A 23,218-nucleotide genomic window follows, 5' to 3' on the forward strand; every position below is an offset into this window, starting at 1 on the left:
ATGCTCTACCAAAAAACACATAAAGAAATGTTAAGAGCAGTATCACTTAAGATAGCATCCAAAATGTCCAACAAGAGAATGGGTAAATTGTGACATATTCATATAGTGGAATACTAAATAGCAGTGGAAAATGAATGAACTAGAGCCATACATAACAACAACAAAACTCATAAAATGTTTAACTAAAAAAGCACATTTCAAATGATTACCTTCAATGTGATACCAATTAGTTTTAAAAACATGCTTATTTAGATACATAACAAATATAGTACAAATATATAAAGAAATACATAGGAATACCACACATTAAATATCAAATTTAGGATAGTTTTGGCATGGGAAGGGCAAACGGAAGGAAAACATCTGAAGCCACAGTTGTTTTCCTCCTCACATACTTTTACCATGCTTTCTTTCTTAAAAAGAATGGTAGGAGTTTCCTAAGAGTGCTTTTTAAATAATCAGGTTAACAATTACTTGAATCTGAAAATGTGAATGCTATCCCAAAAGCTAAACTTTAATGATATTTTAAAACCTCGAACTTTGCACTATTCAGTTAAGTCATATGAAATGGCTGGATTTGTGGCAGGTCAAAAAATCAAATATTAACAATTCCATATGGTTCAACCTAATATTAAGAATTCTGCATATGAAGAGCAAAACGTTGGTAATCATTCATTTTTTAATCCAAAACTTTACTATAAAATGGTCTGTATTTAATAGCAAGACTAAGAAAACAGGGAAATAAAACTGAAGTGGAATGGATGACTTAATTGTCAAAGGATGAAAAACAAAGATAAACCATCTAATATACAAATTACAAGACTGGGTGTGATGGCTCACACCTGTAATCCCAGCACTTTGGGAGGCCAAGGTGGGCAGATGATCTGAGGTCAGGAGTTCGAGAGCAGCCTGGCTAACATGGTGAAACATCATTTCTACAAAAAATTAGCCGGGCGCAGTGGTGCGCACCTGTGATCCCAGCTACTCAGGAGTCGGAGGCCAGAGAATCACTTGAACCCAGGAGGCCGAGGTTGCAGTGAGCCAAGATCGCACCATTGCACTCTGGCTTGGGCAACAAGAGCAAAACGCCATCTCAAATAAATAAATAAATAAAGTAATTTAGAAACACACACTGTACAAAATGTGGCCAAACTACTTTCTACTGATATAAAGCATTATTACTTCCTTTTTTTTTTTTGAGACCCAGTCTAGTTTTGTCACCCAGGCTGCAGTGCAGTGGCACAATCTCAGTTCACTGCAACCTCTGCCTCCCAGGTTCAAGCAATTCTACAGCTGAGATTACAGGCGCCCACCACCACGCCCACCACTGCGTCCACCACCACACCCAACACGACCAGCTAATTTTTGTATTTTTAGTAGAGATGGAGTTTCACCATGTTGGTCAGGCTGGTCTTGAACTCCTGACCTCAAGTGATCCTCCTACCTCAGCCTCCCAAAGTGCTGGGATTACAGGCGTGAGCCACTGTGCCCAGAAGCATTATTACTTCTTTGCAAAGTATTTGTATTAATATGTATTAATAAATCCTTAAAAGACACTTGTTGGGCAAAACAAGTATTTATATATATAAAAACTGAAGTCCAGAGGAGAAACAACTGGTCCAAGGACAAACAGGCAGTTACCAGTCAAAAAAAAAAAAAAAAAAAATCAAAACTAAATCCAGGTTCTGTTCCAAAATTAGCTACAGTAAATCAATCAGATCAACAAACAAGTGATTTTTCTGTAGTTCCAATCGAAGATTATGAAAGGAATCATTTAAGACAACAACAGTCCGGGCGTGGTGGCTCACGCCTGTAATCCCAGCACTTTGGGAGGCCAAGGCGGGCGGATCACAAGGTCAGGAGATGGAGACCATCCTGGCTAACACGGTGAAACCCCGTCTCTACCGAAAATACAAAAAATTAGCCAGGCATGGTGGCAGGCGCCTGTAGTCCCAGGTACTCGGGAGGCTGAGGCAGGAGAATGGCGTGAACCCGGGAGGCGGAGTTTGCAGTGAGCCGAGATCGTGCCACTGCACTCCAGCCTGGGCGACAGAGCAAGGCTCCATCTCAAAAAAAAAAAAAAAAGACAACAACAATCAGTGGAGTTCTGTCTCAATATAAAAAGTTCTAAACCATAACTCAATTTTTTATAAAACTCATTTTTCATAAAAGTAACTTTAGGTAGTGATTAAACTATTAGATAACTCATAAAACCAATGCATTTATAAATTAACTAGAAAACTATAATCTTTCAGCAACACTAAAGAAATTATACACTACATAAGCAGTCTCTCAATCCCCTTCTTCTCTTCTTAAATGTTCAGTGCTAGTACTTTCACAACAACAACAACAAAAAGGTTTAAATTAGAATGCTGAAAGTGTTGAGGAAAATACTGAAGGAGACTTGGAGGTATCGTGAAAGTTTTTCAAAGGTAATAGCAGTGGATTTTTTAGTGAATAAATACCACTTTAAAGAATAATCACAAAACTAAAAAAATGTAAGACAGGGACAGAGATTTTTTTTCCTGAGCTAACAGAGACAGAAACTAAAAGAAAGGGGTTAGAAAAGACAAATGAGAACTTACTGAAGAGCAATTAACAGGCTCACTCCACAGCAAGAAGCACAAGAAACAGTGGCAGCGCTGTGTATGAACAGCCAGCCCCACAGGGAGAGAGATTCAACGATTCCCTATCCAAGCTGCAAGGTCACTACCCAGAATTAAAGTGAGAGAAAGAACTGGCCAAAGAATATGAGCATATCTGGGTCATTTTTGCATATATTGGGCATTTTTAATCCAAGAAATATGCCTACTGAAACCTACCAATACCTACAATTAATGTCTTAAATGCTCTTATTTGTATTCCTTCTGAGTAGGAAAGATGAATGACAAGCTATCCAAATTGTTTCGGGTATAAATGGCAGCCTGGATAGTCACAATCAATCATTCAGTGCCAGATGTCTCTGGTATGACCTGTTCTCCTCATCAGGGTCCACTACAAGGAAAACAGCTGCCAGGACACATGCATATTACACCATTAGAGAAGGGGAATGGGGAAGACCAACCTGCCTCTGCATTCAGCTCCTCTAGAAGCCCGGTGGTCCTCCAGGTAGCTCCTGTGTCCTGGCCGCCTACAGAATTATTGTGCTCTTGAACTACTGCAGCCGCCAATAAATTGTCCACATTTACCACTTCTGGCTCAGAGTTGGTGTCAGACATATCATAATGAGCTACAACTGGAGGTCCATCTAGGGAGGAAAGAAAATGTATACTTGTATCTAACGTGCGGGGTGAAAAATACTTCTGAAACTAGTAAGAGCCCTCTAATGTCAGTTGCCTTCGTTATTCTATTTGATCAGAAAAGCTGCACTTTATAGATCTAGTATTTTGTACAAAATGTGAAAGTGAAAAAGATAATCCAAGCTTACAAAGATGATGGACACATTTTGGAAGGAGGAAAAGGAGTGTTACTATGAAGAACAGAAGACAAGACTATACTCAACAATGTTACACTGAATTCCTGTCATACTTTTAAAGAGCAAGATTAAGAAAAAAAGGATGACTCCACAGAGAAAGGGGAACTGATTTCTTAAAGGAAAAAACTGATGCAAATTATTAAAACCCAATTTATATTTTTTAAAAGAATGAATCTAGTTCTCTCTCTTACTGGGTAATATAAAAAGTCTCTAGTAGATTCAGAAAAGAAAATCAAATATATTTTGCTATGTCCTAAAGAAATAAAGTTAACACTAGAGCTCTTTGACTAATGCATCTATTTCCAGTAAAGTCCTTTTATAATAACAGGGATGTTATATACTTTATGACGTTCTATTAAAAGACAACACAACAAAATCCATTTTCAGGATTTTGCTTTGGATATCTTATGAGGGATATTTCTATTTCCTTTTCCCTAAGAAAGACAACCAGCTCATACTACAACTAAATGATATGCAATCTTATGGGGTGATTTTACAAGAAGATATTAAAGTTCTTACTGGAAGAGGTCCCTTCCACCCTCAAATCCCCCTAACTGGCTGAAAAAGGCAGCTGAGTTTCAAAGTAAATTTATTACACTGCAGCAATTCATGCTAAAATAAGTCAAAATTCATGCTTGTAGAATAGATACATGCTTTAAAATGCTAATTCTACCCCTTTTTTAAGAAAAACATTAACAGCAAAAAGCAAACATAAAGTTTCCCTTCAAGTAAGAAATTCCTCTACTACCCCTATTTTAATATAAAGCAGAAATAAAGGAATGTTGTTTTCTCCCCCAAAGGCTATTTATGAAGCGCAAGCAAACTATTTATTTCCATTAAGGTTTTTAAAATATCATCCAACAAATGAATATTAAACACACCTATTTTATGAAACTCTATGAAGGAATGCATATATGTCAATGAATCATAAAAATGTAACACAATGAAGTATTACTATTTTAATACAAATATCCATTGTGTCAACTGTCACTGAACAAAAACACACTTTGGGTAGTGACCCCTTAAAACTAAACTACCAAACCACAAGTTTATGTAGTAATATTTTTTAAATACAAAATGACCAAACATAAAAGCAAATGAGTTGTTAGGTGCCACTGTATAAAGAACAGACATGTCACAATATGAAATTCTGACGATCAGGACAACTGTAGTTGACCACTTAAAAATAATTTCCAGATCCCCTTAAGGGGTAAATCAAGTTCAATGACCAAAAAATTCAACAGTGTGGCCTTGGTATCAGTTGGTAATTGATTTTAGTTTAAATATCAAGAAACTGATTCGTGTTTGAGGTTTTTCTTTTCTAAAAAAAAGAAAAGAAAGTTGCAATATTCTATGGCGTTCTCGTCAGAGTTCAAAATGATTATTATGGAATCAAGATACTGTGTGATGTCCAAATACTTGGGTGCAGAAGATATGAGGGCCAAGTACAATATTGACTATTTGACCATATGTTCTATTTTTTAAGGGCTTTTTTTTTAGGTGTTTGTAGTAAGTTATTTTAGTGAGTTATTTTAAAATTTATATGACTAATACCATTCAGAGCATCTTGCCCTCATATTCTCCACCCCATCCCCAAATTGAGGCAACAGGTCAATAGTCAAGTCAAAATTGTACCACTCCTACATGTATAATCATGCAAAAAAGTATAAGTGTATACATGCAGAGTGACATCACCTACCCATGAAAATAACTCGTCTGAAAGTCTTCATCAGTAGGAAATACAAGCATAAACTTGTTATCTGGCTTCATTCTTGTATCTTCCATATTTCCAAACAGCATACCTTATAACTTAGCTTAAATTTAGTATTCATCATAAACAGAGACAGCAATATTTTCATATATTACACTTAAAATTGAAAATAAATTATGATCACTGTCATTTTTCATTTCCAATATATTCAAACAATGACAAGTCAATACTATATAAACTTCAATAAAATAATGAAATGGTTGTCTTTCCAACTTTGTCTTCTAACAAGAAACCACAATTAAGGATCTTGTGTTCCAAGGTCATTTTACACTATCATTAGGAAATCAAACTTAAATAAGATTTGTTTAAAGCACTTGGGGCCAGGTGTGGTGGCTCACGCCTGTAATCCAAGTACTTAAGAGGCCAAGGCAGGTGGATCACTTGAGATCTGGAGTTTGAGACCAGCCTGGCCATCATAGTGAAACCCCGTCTCTACTAAAAATACAAAAAATTAGCTGAGTGTGGTGGCGTGCACGCCTATAATTCCAGCTACTCGGGAGGCTGAGGCACAAGAATCGCTTGAACCTGGGAGGCAGAGGTTGCAGTGAGCCGAGATCATGCCACTAAACTGCAGCCTGGGGAACAGAGCAAGGCTCTGTCTCAAAAAAAAAAGCACTAGGCGTCAGGATTTGTACTCTGAGTTACTATACAAATATTAGCTAACTTATGGTAACAATTCGTGACATTCTTTTAAAATGTGATTCTTGCTATACAGAAGTAAATGACAGGTAAGATTGTAAGATTCTGCAGTTATTTTATCTGCTTTTAAAAAGAAATATCTCTTGAAGGGGAAAAAAAATCGCTGGGGAGGAGCTAGGAAAATTCAGCACATTAATAACAGAAGCTGACCGGACATGGTGGCTGACACCTGTAACCCCAGCACTTTGGGAGGCTGATGCAGGCAAACCACTTGAGGTCAGGAGTTTGAGACCAGCCTGGCCAACACGGTGAAAACCCGTCTCTACTAAAATTACAAAAATTAGCCGGGTGTGTGGTTCATGCCTGTAATCCCAGCTACTTGGGAGGCTAAGTGAGGCAGGAGAATCGCTTGAACCCAGGAGACAGAGGTTGCAGTGAGCTGAGATCACACCACTACACTCCAGTTTGGGCAACAGAGCAAGATTCCATCTCAAAAAAAAAAAAAAAAAACAGAAGCTGCTATCTATTTGACTCTATCAGTTCATTATAGGATAGAATAAACATGGGGATACTGCCCTTGCTCTCACATGATTATTCCTCTATGCTACTAAAACAACTGCATTGCTACAAAGAGACTGTTTTGATTTTCAAAAATATAAAAGTAATTACTTTAAGTAAAGTTATACATGAAAACATTTCCAATTTAAGATTCAGTCATTAACATAGGCACATTCCATGCTTACAACATTTAAGTTATCCAAGCTGCACATTCTCCCATCTGCCAGCTCTGATGTCTGTCACAATCTTAAAACATAAATTTCTAATATTGAACTTACTGGTTTTTCTATAATCATTAAAAGCATCTTTCTATAGAGGTAAATGTAACACATCTGTGTTAATTAATAACCATTCAATCTGTGGGTAACTCAGGTGCTATTTCTCCTCCTGATCAAATTATTTTGAAATGTTTGCTGTTATAATGACAACACAGGGAAAGTTAAAGGTCAAAAACCCACCAACGGCTGGGCACAGTGCCTCATGTCTATAATCCCAGCACTTTGGGAGGACGAGGTGGGAGGACAAGGCAGGAGGACTACTTGAGCCCAGGAGTTCGAGACTAGCCTGGGCAACATAGCAAGACTCCATCTCTATTATTTAAAAATTATAATAATATTTTAGAATTTTTAAAAAATCTACCAACTACTTTTTATTTAAAAACATTAACTCATCCATTTTATGCTAGAAATGGGTTTGTACTGTCTCACTAAGCTTCTATCCTACACTAAATAGGTTCTAACTTTTCAAATACCAAAATATAGATATATCTGTGTTGTCACATATTCCTGATACAGTGAGGTCTACCCCCTGATGACCTTAAAGCCTTCTGCACTGTTGCCATCAAATGTTTAATTTTATGAATTAGTTTCCTTTTCAAGTATGTTCTAAATCTCATTAGAAAATCTGAATCACAAAAACAAATCAAAAGAAAACCTAACTTTTCCTTTACTATGTTCATCCCATGACAAATTCCCCTTTCCAGGTTTGATAATCAGAAGCACAGGATTTTAAAACTAAACAAACACTACTCTCATTTTACAGATGAAAATTTGAATCCTAATTAGGTGAAACCACAATAGACTATAATTGTTCTCACTGCTGAAGGAAAGAAGAATATACAGGATGAGACTGGTGCTCCCAGCACAGGAACTATAGATTTTTGGCAGCAGACACAAGTTAAAGCCCTGCCTACTTCCTCTTAGCTACATGACCCTGGTAAACTATTTCACTAATCAGTGTCTTCACGGAGTTATGGTGAGGGTTAAAGACAACGTTAACAAAAAAACACAAAAGGAATTTAAATATTGGTCCACTGCCCTGCCTTTCCATTATACTTAGCACCTGCCCTATTTTGTTGTTTGTTTGCTTACCTTTGCATGTATACTCTGTGTATACCACCGGCATGCAAGAAGCTCTGAGGAACATCAGTGCCTATGCCAGTGCCTGATGTTGGTCATAGATGAACCCAACTCGGTAAGTAAATGCTTTGGCTAGGATTCATAGTTGAATAAGGTCATCACAAACATGACTTTCGTATTTTTGTTTGAAGTGAAATGTCAGCTTACATGTATTCATAGAAAAATGTTTCAAAGCCAAATGGAAATTGCTCAGGATTAATCTACATTTAGCATCATCTTGCCTACAAGAGCACCTCCACTAACACAAGTGTTGTCACTCTCTCATTATGAACGCTAACTAAATCTAGGAAACATGAATAATTCTTGTAACCCAGATACACATGGGAATATCATTCCCCCTTCCCTTTCTATTGCTAAGTCTAAGGCACAAGGAAAGGTGGGGCAATGGACAAACACATGGTTGGCCCCTTTGACCCCCATTTCAATGTCTATGCAGCCATAGTAATATACAATAAAGCCGAGAAGAAATTCCCTTCTTCCTCTTTGCCATACCCAATCTCTCCAATCTCCTCACTAAAAGAAGAAAAAAAATCTGTCTTGTTGCTGTCAAAGGACCCTATGCCATCAAAGGACCCTAGGCCTTTTGATGGCCTAGGCCCGGTTCTGTTTTCCACACAACACCAAGAGAAAGGAGGGGGTAAACATCATACTTAGCCTCAATCCAGATAGTGAAAAGCAAAAAATCTTACACCTTATCTAGCCAAGGAATCTAAATACTGGGAATAAGGTGTGGGCATGAGGGACTGAGGGAAAGAGGCAAACCTCAAGAGCTACAGAAGGAAATTTGCATTTTAATAGAACCTACTCAAGAAAAAAAAAAAAAGCAGTTTCATTACACATTAGAATATTTACCAAGATGAAAATGTATATTTACAAATGAGGCTAGGCACAGTGGTTCACGCCTGTAATCCAGCACTTTGGGAGACTGAGGTGGGTGGATCACTTCAGGTCTGGAGTTTGAGACCAGCCTGGGCAACATAGTGAAACCCCCATCTCTACTAAAAATACCGAAATTAGCCCAGCAGAGTAGCACACGCCTGTAGTCCCAGCTACTCGGGAGGCTGAGGCAGGAGAATCACTTGAACCTGGGAGACAGACGTGGCAGTAAGCCAAGATCACGCCACTGCACTCCAACCTGGGCAACAGAGTGAGACTCCATCTCAAAAAAGAAAGAGAAAAAACAGTAATAAAAATGCCAATCATCGCTTCTTGGCCTTTTGACTAAGATCAAGTGTAAAAATATCAATCAAAAAATAGAAAATACATGCAGAATAATTTGAAAAGAGAGCAGTCATTTTCAAAACATCTCTTAGAAAAGAAGAATTTCATCAACAAAAGATAAAAATCTATAAAGGGCCATGTCCAGAAAAAAGCCTTAAATACCAAAAACTATATATGTATTATTTTCTTCAGAATAATATCAGAAAATTATTTTAGTAAAAGGAAAAATGTCTAAGATAGGGCTACATGGAAATGAAATGCAGCAATATGCACTGAAACTTTATGTTTAGGAGTTAAGTCATTTTTAAAATAAAACCAAATGAACGTATTTTGTACTTTTTCCATTATACTCAATTATTAAAAATTTAAACTTTTTGTTATAAAGTTTCCAAGATGAAAATAAGATTTTAAGGATTAAATTTGTCCTTATACTGATAAACGTTGCATCATTTTGTCCACCCAGGAAAGTTATTTATGATATTGATGAAGGGTTTACCATTTTGAAATGATCAAAAGAGGTAAAAGCAAAGATCCAAGATTATCAGAGTAATGGAAAAGCTGATCAAAAGAAAAAACAACTTAATGTGTCACCACTAACTATAAAGTTGTGAAGTCTCTGATTCAAGTGGGATTATTCGAAAGATAACTCAGGTAATTCATCTGGATATTTAAGAAAAGCTATAAATACAGAAGTAAGGCACCTGAAGAGGTCACCATCTTTCAATTTATCTGTTTCAGGGACAAATCCATGACCTACTGCTTTGAGGATTTAGATCCGTAGAGAAAAAAAACTAAAATATCTGTACTACATACAGCGAGAAAGAGCACAAAATTTAGATATATTAGCCACATCCCTATGTCTACGTACCCTGCTAAAGAGTCATTCATTCCACATTCTAGCCTTTTGATTTCTCCTTGAATCAGTCTAAATTTTGCTATTTTTTCAAATATTCATCAATTTTTAATAGGATAGTTTAGTAGGACATACAGTTTAAAGAAAAAAAATCTTGACTTTTTATGTTCACAGTGGTATTCTTTTCTCAACTACCAAAAAACCTAAAAATAATCCCCCAAATACATAAAATCTATTGTTATATTAACTAGAAACTAATATCATTTATTTCATTACAGAAAAGCAAGTTTCTTGATTCAGAAACACCTAATATGAATTAACTGGTAGGGAACCACATAACACCATCCTCAACAGAGTAACAGGAAACATTTCTTTTTCAAAATTTTTATTCATCTAGGTTACATGTCAAATGCACAGTGAGGTAAAGGATATTAAGAAAATGCAATAAAATAAAAACAGTAATTTCATAACATTCTTCCCAAATCTTAAAGTTATATTATGAATAAGACTTAATAGCCAAAGAATACACTTCTTTCTGGATTATTCCTTCACTTTTTATGATGTCTTCTATTTTACACTATGGTAATCTAACATAACATGAGAATATCTACTCAATACTAGCAAACTAACAGTTTGGTTGCAATTTCTACTAACTTTCATAAACTTCAGAGGAAATAAAAATAGAAACCAGGGGGGAAAAAATGAGTATAGAAACTTGGAAGTTATTCCATGTTACTTACAATTCACAATCTCGTAACTTCTAAACAAATTAAAATGACATGTTTTTTATCTGTACTAGGATTAAGGGCATATGTTATTTCTGAAGAGGATTTTGAGAAAAAAATTTACTGAAATTGTTTTGACACTGTATTTTCTGACGTGGCATTCCATGAAATTTTTTTCATTGTACCCTCACTGTACTATTTAAATAATGTTTTTAAAGGGGAGATGAAAATCAATATAAGCTAAATAAAATATAAAAGATACAATTAATTTAAAAGGCTACCTTTGTGTAAGATAACTTGCCCATAATTTGCTATTTTAAACAAATGATAACACAAAGCCTGTTTGCCATCTTTCTTATAACATTCATGTAACTGTATATCTTTATGCAAAGTCAGCTATATGTTAAAAATAAAAATTACCAGTAATATCAATTTACGGTACTTTGCTTAAAAAAGAATTCACTATATTGTTTCTTTCATTAACAAACAGACTTAATACACTTTAAATCATTCTGCATACAACTTTTAAGAAATAAATCAGACTGAGCACTGTGGCTCACGCCTGTAATCCCAGCACTTTCAGGGGCTGAGGCAGGTGGACTACCTGAGGTCAGGAGCTCGAGACCAGCCTGGCCAACATGGTGAAACCCTGTCTTTACTAAAAATACAGAAAATTAGCTGGGCATGGTGGCAGGCGCCTGTAATCCCAGCTACTTGGGGAGCTGAGGCAGGAGAATCGCTTGAACCTGGGAGGTGGAGGTTGCAGTGAGCCGAGATCGCGCCATTGCACTCCATCCAGCCTGGGCAACGAGAGTGAAACTCTGTCTCAAAAAACAAAAAAAACAAAAAACAAAAAAAAAGAAAGAAATCTTATGTAAACTGAGATATACCTAGACCCAGGGACTCTTGCTGTTAAATCTTAGTAACAGCAGGGAATGACAAAAGCAATACTCAAAATAAATTAGTTACTGTATATTCTTTTACTCGGTCTACTAGTGAGATTCAAAAAACAAAAATAAAAGCCCCAAACCTTTAATCTTAAAAAGACATTTTTTATCAAGCTTAATTACCATAACTAGGTTTATATGTAGGCAACTTTTATTTTCTTACATACTGTTAGGAAGCAATAAACAGGTATTATATTAATAATCTGAATCCATTAGAAATCACTGTAGCAACTGTACAGTTATCTGCCTCCAGCCACTTGACAAGTCTAACATTAATGAAATTCAGTTATTTCAGAATTCTGAAGATGGGTACAAACATGCATACACACATCCCTGAAACTAGACTCATTTCTCTTAGTAAAAATCCAAACAAACAAAAAACTGATAATGCTTTCCCTTGGAGCTTTCCAAATAACAATCTCTATGCTACTTCTAATTTTAAAAAAAGTAAAACTTCATGTAAAATATTAAGCCTTAAGATTTTAACTTGACCTTGTTGTGCTCGAAATTAAAATTGTATGTGGGCTTTAAAAACTATGCTCGATTTTAATAATGCACAAAAAGTACAGATCAATATGATTAAGAGAGTTACTATTGTCTAATAAGTGGCTCAAATAACCAGATCACTCTAATCTGCTGGTTAAATTCTCTTAAGATGATTAGGTATCTAATGTCCTAGGACTGAGCTAGCACAAACTAGGCAGAAAGCAGGCTGTAGCTAGATTATCAAAAACCACATTTACCTTTAGTGAGAGGATAATGGCCTCTTAAATGCCAACTAAAGAGAAATACTAAAAGGAAGTATCAACATGTAACAACCAGTAAGAAAATTATAATTGTGGTAGTTAAAACTATAATTTGTTTCCTAACATTTCTCGTTACTTTTTTTTACAATGTTTGGTGATTTTTTAAATGAAACATTTTTTAAAAGTCTGCAGCTTATTCCTTTTAATTCTCTCCCATGAAAACAAGAGAAAAAAAATTATCTGATGGATTAGACAAAGGGAAAATTCCATATGCACATATTAGAGAGATGCAACAGTCCAGACATGGGATTTTATTCTTAAATAAAAAAGCATTTCAACCATTTCTGGATTAGTGTTGTAGGCTGAAAGAGATTTCTTTCCAGCATTAACCTTTTATAGACTACAAATAAATACAAACAGGACACAGTCCTTAACCTTCTTAAAATGCTAGGAAAATTAAGGGAATTCAGAGGAAATGAAGAGAGGACCACTAGGGACTTAAACAATAGCTACATAAAAATGATGTCACATAATCCAAAAGTAATTCCTACTTACTAGTATTATGAGTACTATACATGTAATCTTGAGAATACACGCTGCCTCAGGAAAAGAGAATGCAATAACCTACACTAGTCAAGTAAAAATATATATATATTAAAACTACTTCACAGGCCAGGCACAGTGCCTCATGCCTGTAATCTCAGCACTTTGGGAGGCCAAGGCAGGCAGATCAACTGAGGTCAGGAGTTTGAAACCAGTCTGGCCAACATGGTGAAACCCCATCTCTACTAAAAACACAAAAATTAGCTGGGCCAGTGGTAGGCACCTGTAATCCCAGCTACTCAGTAGGCTGAGGCAAGAGAATCGCTTGAACCCAAGAAGTGGTGGTTGCAGTGAGTCAAGATCGCGCCATTGCACTATAGCCTGGGCGACAAAGCGAGACTCCAACTCAAAAAAAAAAAACAAAAAAACAAAAAAAAAACCCTACTTCATAAGGCAAGGCGTGGTGGCTCGTACCTGTAATCCCAGCACTTTGGGAGGCCGAGGCTGGGGGATCCCTTGAGCTTAGGAGTTTAAGACCAGCCTGGTCAACACAGCAAGACCCCACCTTTGCAAAAAATAAGAAAATTAGCCAGACATGGTGGCACACACTTGTGGTCCCAGCTACTTGGGAAGATCACTTGAGCCTGGGAGGTTGAGGCTGCAGTGAGCCTTGACCGTGCCACTGCACTCCAGCCTGGGCAACAGAGCGACGCCCCATCTGGAAAAAATGAAAAACAACCCCAGCACTTTGGGAGGCCAAGGTAGGCGGATCATGAGGTCAGGAGATCGAGACCATCCTGGCTACAGTGAAACCCCATCTCAACTAAAAATACCAAAAAATTAGCCTGGCGTGGTGGCAGGCGCCTATAGTCCCAGCTACTCAGGAGGCTGAGGCAGGAGAATGGTGTGAACCTGGGAGGTGGAACTTGCAGTGAGCTGAGATAGCGCCATTGCACTCCAGCCTGGGCGACACAGCGAGACTTCGTCTCGAAAAACAACAAGTACTTCCCATATTGACACTTCTTTAAATGTCTGTAATATAAAAACAAAGTATGTTGAAAGGGGAATTTTTTAATCGCTCTACCTGGAAAAGGTGTAACCATTATAAAGCAAAATCTATTGTTTTTCAAAACAACACTCCTTAAGACAGAGATGTATTACCTTCAAAGCACTCTGCAAAAACTGAAAATCAAGATAAAAATTTTCCTATATATGTTTCTGTTATAAATTATTCCTAAACTCTCCAAACCACGGGATGTTAAATTTTACTTTAGGATAAATTTTTAATATTTTGGTATAGGTTCTAAGAATTAAATCAGTGTATTCTGGCATTCCTTATCTTTCTGCCAAAACCTCTTTTTCTTCCTTTACTCAAAATTTTGTAGAAAAGGCTTTCCAAAATTATTAGTTTTCAAATATTCAAAATATTATTCTTACCTTGAATATCAACTATTAATACCTATGTTTTAGGCCAGATGCGAATCCCACAGAATCCCAGCACTTTGAGAGGCCAAGGTGTGCAGATCACTTAAGCCCAGGAGTCTGAGGCCAGCCTGAACAATGTATCAGAACACTGTCTCTACAAAATATACAAAAATTAGCCAGGCGGTAGTCCTAGCTATTTGGGAGGCTGAGGTGGGAGGATTGCTTGAGCCTGGGAGGCAGAGGTTACAGTGAGACAAGACGGCACCTTTCTGCACTCCAGCCTAGATGACAGAGTGAGACCCTATCTCCCCAACCCCCCCAAAAAAAAAAACCTACCTATGTTTGTTAATTCCATTCCACTGCAATTTTTTTCTTAAAGGCAAAAAAAATCTACAGAGCTCTTGCCTGATTATCCAATAACAATAAAAATTAGAATGGATCCAGTCAATACAACACTAGCAATAAGTTGTCTATGTTATTCTTTAAAAAATTAACCTTTTCTATCTTAAAATGCATTTCAAAGCATGCTTAATATATTAAGTATTATATCATAAAACAAAAAAGAAGCCTGTTAAGTGCTTGAAGCAGTTTACACATGCATAGAAAAGTAGTCTTTAACATGATGAAATTAAATTAATATTTTCTTACATCTAAAAATCTATGTCTAATAAAAATCTGGGATTCCAGGAAGAAGGTGAAAACAGAACTTCCCTGAAAATACCTAAACTTCAAGTAAAGACTGTAGATTCATTAAAATTCATTCAGTCATCCAAAACCAGTATGTTCTTCCTATTGATGTAAAACTTAATTTTAAAAAAATCTGTTTGGGGAAATAGTTAACCAATGTTGCACTATCATTTCAGAGAGAAACCCATCAGTTATAACAAACTCTTATATATTTTACAGTGAAAAATCATACTAACATTATTTATTGTAAGTTGCTCCCGGTGTTCAAACCTTACCTCTACTGGTCAAATATTAAGTTCAGAAAATCTAAAAATCATTACACAAAAAAAGAAGAGATCGACCAGGCACAGTGGCTCATGCCTATAATCCTAGCACTTTGGGAGGCCGAGGCAGGCGGTTCACCTGAGGTTGGGAGTTCAAGACCAGCCTGACCAATATGGAAAAACCCCATCTCTACTACAAACACAAAAATTAGCCAGGCATGGTGGCGCATGCCTGTAATCCCAACTACTCAGGAGGCTGAGGCAGGAGAATCACTTGAACCCAGGAGGCGGAGGTTGCGGTGAGCTGGGTTCACGCCATTGCATTCCAGCCTGGGCAATGAGAGCGAAACTTCATCTCAAAAAATGAAAAAAAAAAAAAAAGGGAGAGACTGCTAGTCATATATACTATATACATCTTTGTACAAGGATGTATATATCCTTAAACAAAAACTGAACACAGAAATAAGTCATCCCCAAAGTTAACTTCCAATTCTCATAAAACCAGTTCTAAAATGAAAAAAACAAATAAAGCAGCAATTTTCAATTTTTCAATTCAAAACCAGAAAAGGAAAAAACCTGGTTCAGTCTATTACTGGTAATTTACAAGTTACAAATATGTGGATATAGAACTGAATCAAAACAAAGTGGTGACATATTTTCTGAGTAACGTTACTAACAAATATTGAGAGACATATCGAAGATCTTGATTGTTTATATGAGACTCTAAATATACCACCTATATTTCCTCTTAAAAAACACAAGCAGACGGCCGGGCGCGGTGGCTCAAGCCTGTAACCCAGCACTTTGGGAGGCCGAGACGGGTGGATCACGAGGTCAGGAGATCGAGACTATCCTGGCTAACATGGTGAAACCCCGTCTCTACTAAAAAATACAAAAAACTAGCCGGGCGATGTGGCGGACGCCTGTAGTCCCAGCTACTCGGGAGGCTGAGGCAAGAGAATGGCATGAACCCGGGAGGCGGAGCTTGCAGTGAGCTGAGATCCGGCCACTGCACTCCAGCCTGGGCGACAGAGCGAGACTCCGTCTCAAAAAAAAAAAAAAACCACAAGCAGAATTCGGTTTTTTTTCCTAAGTGGCAACTTCATTAAATAAAATGAACCTTTTTCATATTGATGTTATTATAAATGTGAAAGACTAATTTCCTCTCAAAAATAAATCCAGGCCAGGCGCAGTGGCTCATGCCTGTAATCCCAACACTTTGGGAGGCGGAGGCAGGTGGATCACCTGAAGTCAGGAGGTTGAGATCAGCCTGGTCAACATGGTGAAACCCCTGTCTCTACTTAAAATACAAAAATTAGCTGGGCATGGTGGTGGGTGCCTGTAATCCCAGCTACTTGGGGGGCTGAGGCAGGAGAACTGCTTGAACCCAGGAGGCAAAGGCTGCAGTGGGCCAAGACCACACCATTGCACTCCAGCCTGGGCAACAAGAGCGAAACTCCATCTCAGGAAAAAAAAAAAAAAAAAGTAAATCCAGTGGAAAACCCAATTTTAAAAAACCACTTAGTATCAGCAAACTTACATATTCCTATTGAAGACCGTCATCCTAATTTAGCTGTGTCTCACATTATTACTAGAAATCTTTAAAAGATAAAATGCCAGCATTTACCAATCCCAGGCTGCACATAAAAACATCTATCATGTTGCAAGACCTTCAATCCTGTGATATTTCCTATCTTTTGACACGCTCTATGAGTTATTTAACATAACTAAGGTCCATTTATTTTTAATTCGAGGACTGAAAACAAAATTAAACTGGTAGTACATTCACTAATAAACTTAGTCACTAGCAATTTAAAACCCCACCCAATACATACCCTTGATATAGTGACCATTTTATCTTTATCCTCTACAGGTACCCTTTACATCAGGGTACCAGAAATTCCACTGGCTGATGCCTACCAGATTACCACCCTGGGCACTGAGCTTTAAATTAAAGCTCAAAATAAAAATCCATCTCCATGTCAATGAAAAATACTATTTTTCTCATGCATGAAATCAAGCTGCAGTCTAATCTGTTTTCCCTACATTATCTTGAATAGTAGGTACATAGCAAATATTTGCTCAAAACCGTATTGTGTTCTTCTGCATACAAGTGATACTGAATATAATTCATGAAAAACTAGCAACAAATTAGATTATTAAATGACATGTGGAATAATTACATAAAAATGTTCATGGAGTACATTCACAGTTAACTACGATCCTCACAGTTAACTATGAGGTCCCCCAATTAGAAGCAGAAGTCAACAGCGTCTGTACAGAGTAAGTGCTAAGAGATTCTCAAGGAATTAACCATCTACCTATTTAGGTTCACTAAAATTTCCAGGTTTTTGTTTTATTTCTATTTTTGGTAAAAAGCAAGGAAGAGGATGGCTCCTACTATTGTATAAATATGGTTCTATGTTCCAACCATACATAACAAAACTCAAGCTAAAATGTATCCAATTCTGGGGCTTTCTGTCGCAAATACCTAATTTTTAAAAAGGAAGCTGTTTTTTACTGCAGCTTTTAAAACATCATCAGGGCTGGGCTTGGTGGCTCACGCCTGTAATTCCAGCACTTTGGGAGGCCAAGGTGGGCTGATCACGAGCTCAGGAGTTCAAGATCACGAGGTCAGCCTGGCCAACATAGTGAAACCCTGTCTCTACTAAAAATACAAAGAAAATTAGCCAGGCATGGTGGCGGGCTCCTGTAATCCCAGATACTCGGGAGGCTGAGACAGGCGAATCGCTTAAACCCAGGAGGCGGAGGTGGCAGTGGGCCAGTGGGCCGAGATCGCGCCATTACACTCCAGCCTGTGCAACAAAGCGAGACTCTGTCTCAAAAAAAACCCAGCAACATCATCAAAAGAAACTTACAATGGGCAAAAGCATATTATTTCTCACACAATCCAAAATGCAGATTGTCAATACAATTCATTTTGTGATAGATTCAAAGGCTGTTAGGTAATATTCCCATTTCCAGCAACGTTAACTAGAAAATTGCAATTATACATCTTTGGGAACTCTGACATACTGTCAATATTTGGACAAGTCATGTAAGAACCAAAGGGCTGCTGTGGCAGTACTTGGAAATCAGGCATCTGCCATGTAAGCACTTGATGGGTGACAGGGAAAATTCTTTGGCCAACTAGTTGCATTTAGGTCCCCTGGGTTCGAGTAGCTGCTTGTTCTCTTTGCCAGTGTCAGGGTAAGTTACCTTTTCCATCCACATGTGGAACTTCTCTGTCTGCCTCTGCATCTTGGAAAAACAGCTCCTGGCCTCTTCTAGGACACTGCCTGTGCAGTTCCTATCACACAGCACCCCTGTCAAGTAATCCTGTAACTTCCCTGGGCGCTCCTTCAGATCCCCCAGCATGACCGAAGGCACCTTTAAAGACACTGAGGCCATTTCATAAAACATTATTGCTTCAGAAATTGTATTTTTATTAAGACACACTTACTCAGGAAAATGACATAAGCATTGCTAAGGAGAGCCTGATAGATCTAGCATTCATAGGTAGTGATTAAATTCATTAATCAAAGCCACTAATTCCAAAAAAATAACGAAATAATATTATTTTTCATATCTTTAATATATCTACCTGGCAGCATGTATTCTGTTACTACACAGGCTGAATACAACTGACTGAATCTGTAACAGTAGTTTCCAACCTTTGCTGAACAATAAGAACTGGAGAGGCTTAAATACCAAAACCTAGGGTGGCTCCAAGGCACCTAAGATTTGTTTCGGTTTAAGCTCCCCAGGTGATTTTAATGTACATCCTTAGTTGAGAACTACTGCATTCTTGAGTATTTTAACTCCTTTCACTTTAAAATTCTAAAAAGTTGTTTTGTCAGCTGGCCCATACTCAATCATTATACAATCACTCTCAGGTGATGATTCTTACCACACAAAAGATCTGTTTTAATTTTTTTTTTTAATTCTTATGGAAAACCACATGAAGGAGATGATACAGAGTACCTCTGGGTCAGCTTTTACAAACTGGTCTGTGTAAAGTGTTAAAATGCACACACAAAACAAAATGTAGTTAAGTTTGGGATATACTACAAATCACATCCTTCCCACTGGAGAGCACCTTCATTAATGGCTGAAGCGCCCTGAGGTTTAAAACAAATGACATCTGTTAACACATAATCCAGCACTTTCCAAACATCTGAACATGTGTACAACTATTAATACCCAGTAGCACAGTGGTCCAGTTTAGGATATGGTCCCATACATATATAATTTCATCCTTGAACTAGGCTAGATCATCTTTGGTTTGGGTCCCCTATAGTTTAGGTCTCTAATAAAACTATACTGAACTCTTCATTCTAAGGGATCTAATAAAAATGTTACTTCCTCAGATCATTCTTGACTACACTAACTAAAATAGCTTTTCTACCCCATTCCTAGTCAATCTTTATCTCTTATATCCTGCTTATTATTCACATCACATATCCCTACCTGATAGCATATGATGAATTCATTTATTGTCTCCTCATGAAAGATTAAGTTCCATGACAACAGAGACTTCTCTCACTGTAGTATCCCCAAAGCCATGGACTAGGTGCTCAGATACTTGCTGAATAAAAGAATGATTGATGGAATCAATCAATCTTGGCCTTATACCATCAACCTACATCGAGAGTCTTATAAATAATGCTCTTATGGAATGCTCTACTGAGCGTTTGTTAAACTAATTTGTGAAAACATGGTTTGCTTTATCACAAAGTGACCTTTTATGAAGATGCAAAGAGAAGTTTCCCATGTCTCACTATCAAATACAACTATGCTTCTCCTAGATAAAAAAGAATTTTTAATTCAGTCAGGCCACCTATTTTCAATGCCTAAAAGGCTGTGAGACAAACATTTAGCCCAGTTCTACCTAGCAAATAAAAACCTCATGAAATCGGTCACCAACCTCTAATTTCATATTATTCCTTTTCCTCTGATTACTCCATGCCCTATGCTGTCCTCACTTTTTAAAAAAGTTTTGTTTATATGAAAACTCCCTCAAGAAGGACATGACTTTCCCCAAAGGTTAGTATGTTTAGCTTATGGGAAAAAAGACTAAATGAAATTTAAAGCTTAACTTCCTTTAAGCCCCATTATAAGTGCTGGGCAAACTGAAGCACAGGACAGGAAATCAGATGCCTCCTTTGATCTGCTTTAGATTCTCGCATTATTTATTTCTCAATGAATACTAAAAATGAGTATTTAAAAGCTGAAAATGATATAAGAACATTTATGCTGGGGGCAGTGAGGTAAGTTGTAGCCTCATAAAGATTCTTACAAGCAATAATCACTGATAAGCAAGACATTCTGAGGCCTTAAAAACAGGGACCAATGATGCATTTATCAAAGCCCACAAAACTTAACACCACCAAGAGTGAACCCTAACAGTAAACTACAGACGTTGGGTGATAATGATGTGTCAATATAGGTTCATCGTTGTAACAAATGTCCATTCTAGTGCAGGATGTTGATAGTAGGGGAGGCCATGGCTATATGGGAGAAGGGGGTACATGGGAACTCTCTGTCTCCTCTGCTCGATTTTGCTGTGAACTTAAAACTGCTCTAAAAGCAAAATCTATTAAAAAACAATGACAAAAAAAAGGGACCACATTCTCACCTTAAACACACACATGCTTTTATTAACACTAAGATATACCTTATTTTGAGAAAAAGACTTTATGCTTTTCCTTTTACAAAGTTAATATAGGCACTCACTTTAGGAAATAAGAAAAGCAGGCCAAAAATAGTATCTTGGTGCTTTAACACGAGAAATTGCCAAAGGATACCCACCAGTAAGACTTTAAAGCTTTTTAATTAAGTTAACATCATCCAGACCTTGTAGCATATAGAAAACCACATTTAGACATTGCATGCTTTTCAAATAATCGCTTAAATGAAGTAAAAGAGGGCACTTAATGCTTGTTAATATAGAACTGTGCTGTAATTTATAACTAATGTAATTTCAAAAAAACCAGACTCCACTGTTTAGAACTTGATAACCATTAGCAGTAAGAGAACTTAATTGAATCAGACTACCAGTTTCACAGTGATTTTCAGATATAGGAGACTTAACATATCATTGCTTAACTGAGCGGTTCTGAGCCCTGGCTACTCAGTGTCATCACCTAAGGCTGATCGTATAAATGTCATCAGTTTTAAAGCTGATGCCTGGGGTCAGACTCCAAAGACTCTGATTGAATGGGGCTAAAATGGGGTCTGGGCATCAGACGTTGTAAATGCCACCCAGCTGATTCTAATACATAGCCAGATTGAAAACCCTATGTATTTTACCCACCTGATTTGCATTTACCAAGCTGAAAATAGACAGTTTTTACCTGATTATTTCGTGTCAGTGTTTTGTTATCAATGTATTTTGTGAGTCTCTTAAATAGCTACCAAACTACAACCAGATTACAAAAGGCTTAAAATAGGGACATGGGGCTTTTAGCCACTGAAATCATTTGATATTCAATCTAGGAAAAAGATCAATTACTGTGCTTCATGGATTCACTATGTGGGTTTGGGATTTTCAACCATGAATCCTCCTCACTGCCTTATATTTAAAATTTGCCAAGCAATTAAATCCCCAAAAGGTTAAAAGGCCTCAAAAATTAGTAAGAAAAAACACGTCAGAAGAAAAATGTGCAAAGAATATGAACAGACTTTACCAAACGAATACAAATTGCTAAACATTTTTCAACTTCAGTAGTGATCAAAGAAATGCAAATTAACATCAAAATACCATTTTTTTTTTTAATAGAGTCTTGCTGTCACCCAGGCTGGAGTGCAGTGGCGTGACCTCAGCTCACCGCAACATCTACCTCCCAGGTTCAATCAATTCTCCTGTCTCAGTCTCCCGAGTAGCTGGGATTACAGACACACGCCACCACACCTGGCCAATTTTTTTTTTTTTTTTTTTTTTTTTTTTCTCCCTATAGAGATGGGGTTTCACCATGTTGACCAGGCTGGTCTCAAACTCCTGACCTCAGGTAATTCATCTGCCTCAGCCTCCCAAAGTGCTGGGATTACAGGCGTGAGACACCACATCGGCAAGATATCACTCTTCTATCAAATCAGCAAGCTTTCTAAAAAAATTAATATTCCATAGCAAGAATACAATGCATGAACACTCAAGCTCCTGGGTGAAATAAACTTATTTTTGTTTTTATTTGGATTTTTTTGAGACAGAGTCTTGATCTGTCACCCAGGCTGGAGTGCAGAGGCTCAATCACAGTTCACTACAGCCTCTGCCTCCTGGGCTCAAGCAATCGTCCCACATCAGCCTCTGGAGCAGCTGGGACTACAGGCACGTGCTGCTATGCCCAGCTAACTTTTGTTATTTCTAGTAGAGATGGGGTTTCACTATATTCACCAGGCTGGTCTCGAATTCCTTGCCTCAAGTGAACCACCTGTCTCAGCCTCCCAGAGTGCTGGGATTATAGGCGTGAGCCATCGCACTCAACTTAATTATTTTTTAAAAGCAGTATGGCAGTATGTGGTCAAGAGCCTTAAGTGTTCATACCCTTAACTCATAACAGCAAAAACTTAAAAGAGCCCAAAGGACCAACATTAGGGAAGTTATTTTTATGATTAGCTAAATTATTCAAAATCCGTATGTTCTAGGGAGAATATTTAGTGCTCTAGTTAAACACTCAAAACGCAATGCTAAGAAGGAAAGGATGACATACACAATATCCAGACAAATTTTGTTATATATCATGGAAGACAACATATTCAAATGTTAACAAAAGCAGAATTATGGGTGATTTTAATTTTCTACTTCACATTTTTTTATTTTCAAAAATTTCTACAAATAATTTGTCACTTAAAAATATTTTTTTAATTTTTAAGCAAGAGTTAACTGATCAAGTATAATAAGTATAATTATCTCTACCAGAGAAAAACTATGAGTTAAGATGACAGCTT

The 23,218-nt window shown here is 37.2% G+C and overlaps 1 protein-coding gene across 3 annotated transcripts in view; it reads right to left on the reverse strand.

The window, feature by feature from the left end:
- The window catches only part of ARK2N (arkadia (RNF111) N-terminal like PKA signaling regulator 2N), a 98,045-nt gene that overhangs the window by 24,231 nt on the left and 50,596 nt on the right, over window positions 1–23,218 (reverse strand). For 2 of the 3 annotated variants that reach the window (XM_011772263.3, XM_011772252.2), the window contains exon 3: window positions 3,065–3,247. The exons of the other annotated variant lie outside the window; for it this stretch is intronic. In XM_011772263.3, coding sequence (XP_011770565.1) covers window positions 3,065–3,247 — 183 coding nt within the window. The remainder of the gene's footprint in view (window positions 1–3,064; window positions 3,248–23,218) is intronic. 3 annotated transcript variants of the gene reach the window in all.

Source organism: Macaca nemestrina, chromosome 19 (assembly GCF_043159975.1).
Source record: "Macaca nemestrina isolate mMacNem1 chromosome 19, mMacNem.hap1, whole genome shotgun sequence".
Lineage (NCBI taxonomy): Eukaryota > Metazoa > Chordata > Mammalia > Primates > Cercopithecidae > Macaca > Macaca nemestrina.